Raw genomic sequence first — 2,301 nt, 5'->3', positions numbered from 1 at the left:
TATTGATTTGGGTGAATTTATTATCTTAAAAAAAAAAAAAAAATGCTTAACAAGGCCAGTCTTTCTTACTTCATGCCACTCTCCCCATGACTTTTGCTTTCTAGCCATGATGGTCTTTTTATTTCCTATATGTGCAGTGTTCCCTTACAGGCCCTTGTACATGTTATTTCCTGAATTGGAATATTTCATCACCCACCTCCATTCAACTAGTTAACTCTCATTTCAACCTTCAGATCTCAGCTCAAGCATTTCTTCATTGAAGAAGCCTAATATACATGTATAACACCCACATACACTTATATATATTATATAAATACATTGTATTTATTTACTAGATTAGATGACCAAGCTATAAACTACACAAGAGCAGGGACTGTGTCTGTTTCTGTTTACCACTGTAGCAACAGTACTAGCACAATATTCAATAAATATTTAAAAGATGGATAGATGACAGATGAGAAAAGTAGATCTAAGAATATATATAATTGTCTTTAATTCCTATCTCCCCTCAAGGTGCCAAGACAAAGAAACAAACTACCTTGTCATTTAAACCAATCAAAAAAGGAAAGAAGAGAAATCCCTGGTCTGATTCAGAATCAGACATGAGCGGTAATGAAAGTATCTTTGATGTCCCTCCACGGGAGACAGAGCCCCGGAGAGCAGGTAACAAAGGCTAATGAATATGCTGGTTACACTGCAAGATCTGAATGGCCAATATACTTTATGACATTAATCCCAGACATTACTGTATTCTAGAGCAGTAACTATTTAAAATTTTGGAAAACTATCTTCTAGGAGATTAAACTGATTAAATCCTCATGAAATGCTATGTCAGTCTGTGGATTAAATATTTCTCCTACTGCCCTCTGATTCTTTGCATATGTGTGTTTTAATAGCAAGACCCAAATTCACAATGGATTTGGATTCAGATGAAGATTTCTCAGATTTTGATGAAAGCACTCAAAATGAAGATTTTGTTCCATCAGATGCTAGTCCACCTAAAGCCAAAACTTCACCAAAGTAAGTATCTTATCTAATATGGATTTTATTGTGATCATATTTTATAAAAGTAGACGTTGTTGTTATGTGCCATCGAGTCGAACCCGACTCATAGCGACCCCTCCTTGGGTTCCCGAAGCAGTATCACTACGGAAGTAGACTGCCCTATCTTCCTTCCGAGGAGTGGCTGGTGGGTTTGAACCACCAGCCCTCTGGTTAGCAGTCAAGTGTCTTATCTACTATGCTACCAGAGCTCCCATAGTCTTTGTTTTCTGGCACATTTAAAAGTGTTGGACATATTTAAAATAGACTATAAATAACAATAGAAATGTTATTCTATTGTAGACCTACTAACAAAGAACTGAAGCCTCAGAAAAGTGCTAAATCAGGTATGTATTTAAATAAAAATAGTGAGATGTCTGCTTTACTGAGGCACTCAGGGAACCAGGTGGGATTTGATCCTAGCTACATTACTAATTTTGTGACCTTGAGCAAGTAAGCATCCTTTCTGGGGCTCATTTTTTCATCCTTAATATGGGAGGAAGGTACTATTAATTACCCCCAATTTGATAAGAAGATCATATAGATGTGCTATATAATTTGGTAGATGAGATTTCTACATACCTATCTGTATGTGCTATAAGAATGTCCTTATTTATAATAGAGCTAACAGGGGACATAGTTATGGTAACTTCCTAGCCACAGCCAACCACCCTGAGGGGAGAGAGTTGTTGAGCCCATGGGCTCAGGACCTGGTCGCAGGGGTGACATCAAGCTCAATTGGCATAATACACTACACAAAAACACTGTTCTACATCCTACTTTAGTGAGTAGCAACTAGGGTCTTAAAAGCTTGCAAGTGGCCCTATAAGATGCAACAGTTGGTCTCTCCTCGTCTGGAGCAAAGAAAAATGAAAACTAATGACACATGGAAACCATTAGTCCAAAGGAGTAGTGGACCATGCAGACCTCAGCCTACATGATCATGAGACCAGAAGAACTAGATGGTGCTCAGCTACCACTGTCACACACTCAGAAACAGATCAGTGTAGGAGATACTGGATCGAGTGGGAGAAAAAAGTAGAACAAAACTCAAAATCATTTAAAAAAAAAAAAAAAACAGGATTACTAGTCAGATAGAGACTGGTGAAACCCCTGAGTCTACGGCCCCTCGTCAGCCTTCGGGCCTGGAATTGAACTCATTCTGTGACTTCCAGCCAAATAACAGTCAGGAGTATAAGGTGAACATTTATACTAGGTAGGTATGTTTCTTAGAACAGTCAACCATGGGAGATCAGAAGG

General features: G+C 38.3%; 1 protein-coding gene across 1 annotated transcript in view; it reads left to right on the top strand.

Annotated features, from left to right (window-relative positions):
- Positions 1-2,301, top strand: part of TOP2A (DNA topoisomerase II alpha) — a 36,949-nt gene that overhangs the window by 32,363 nt on the left and 2,285 nt on the right. The window contains exons 29-31 of the mRNA XM_042781109.1: positions 514-663; positions 897-1,020; positions 1,345-1,388. Coding sequence (XP_042637043.1) covers positions 514-663; positions 897-1,020; positions 1,345-1,388 — 318 coding nt within the window. The remainder of the gene's footprint in view (positions 1-513; positions 664-896; positions 1,021-1,344; positions 1,389-2,301) is intronic.

The sequence above is a fragment of the Orycteropus afer genome, unplaced genomic scaffold, assembly GCF_000298275.1.
Source record: "Orycteropus afer afer isolate SDZICR_OR568_19922 unplaced genomic scaffold, OryAfe1.0 scaffold00085, whole genome shotgun sequence".
Lineage (NCBI taxonomy): Eukaryota > Metazoa > Chordata > Mammalia > Tubulidentata > Orycteropodidae > Orycteropus > Orycteropus afer.
This window is presented reverse-complemented; position numbering and strand designations above follow the sequence as displayed.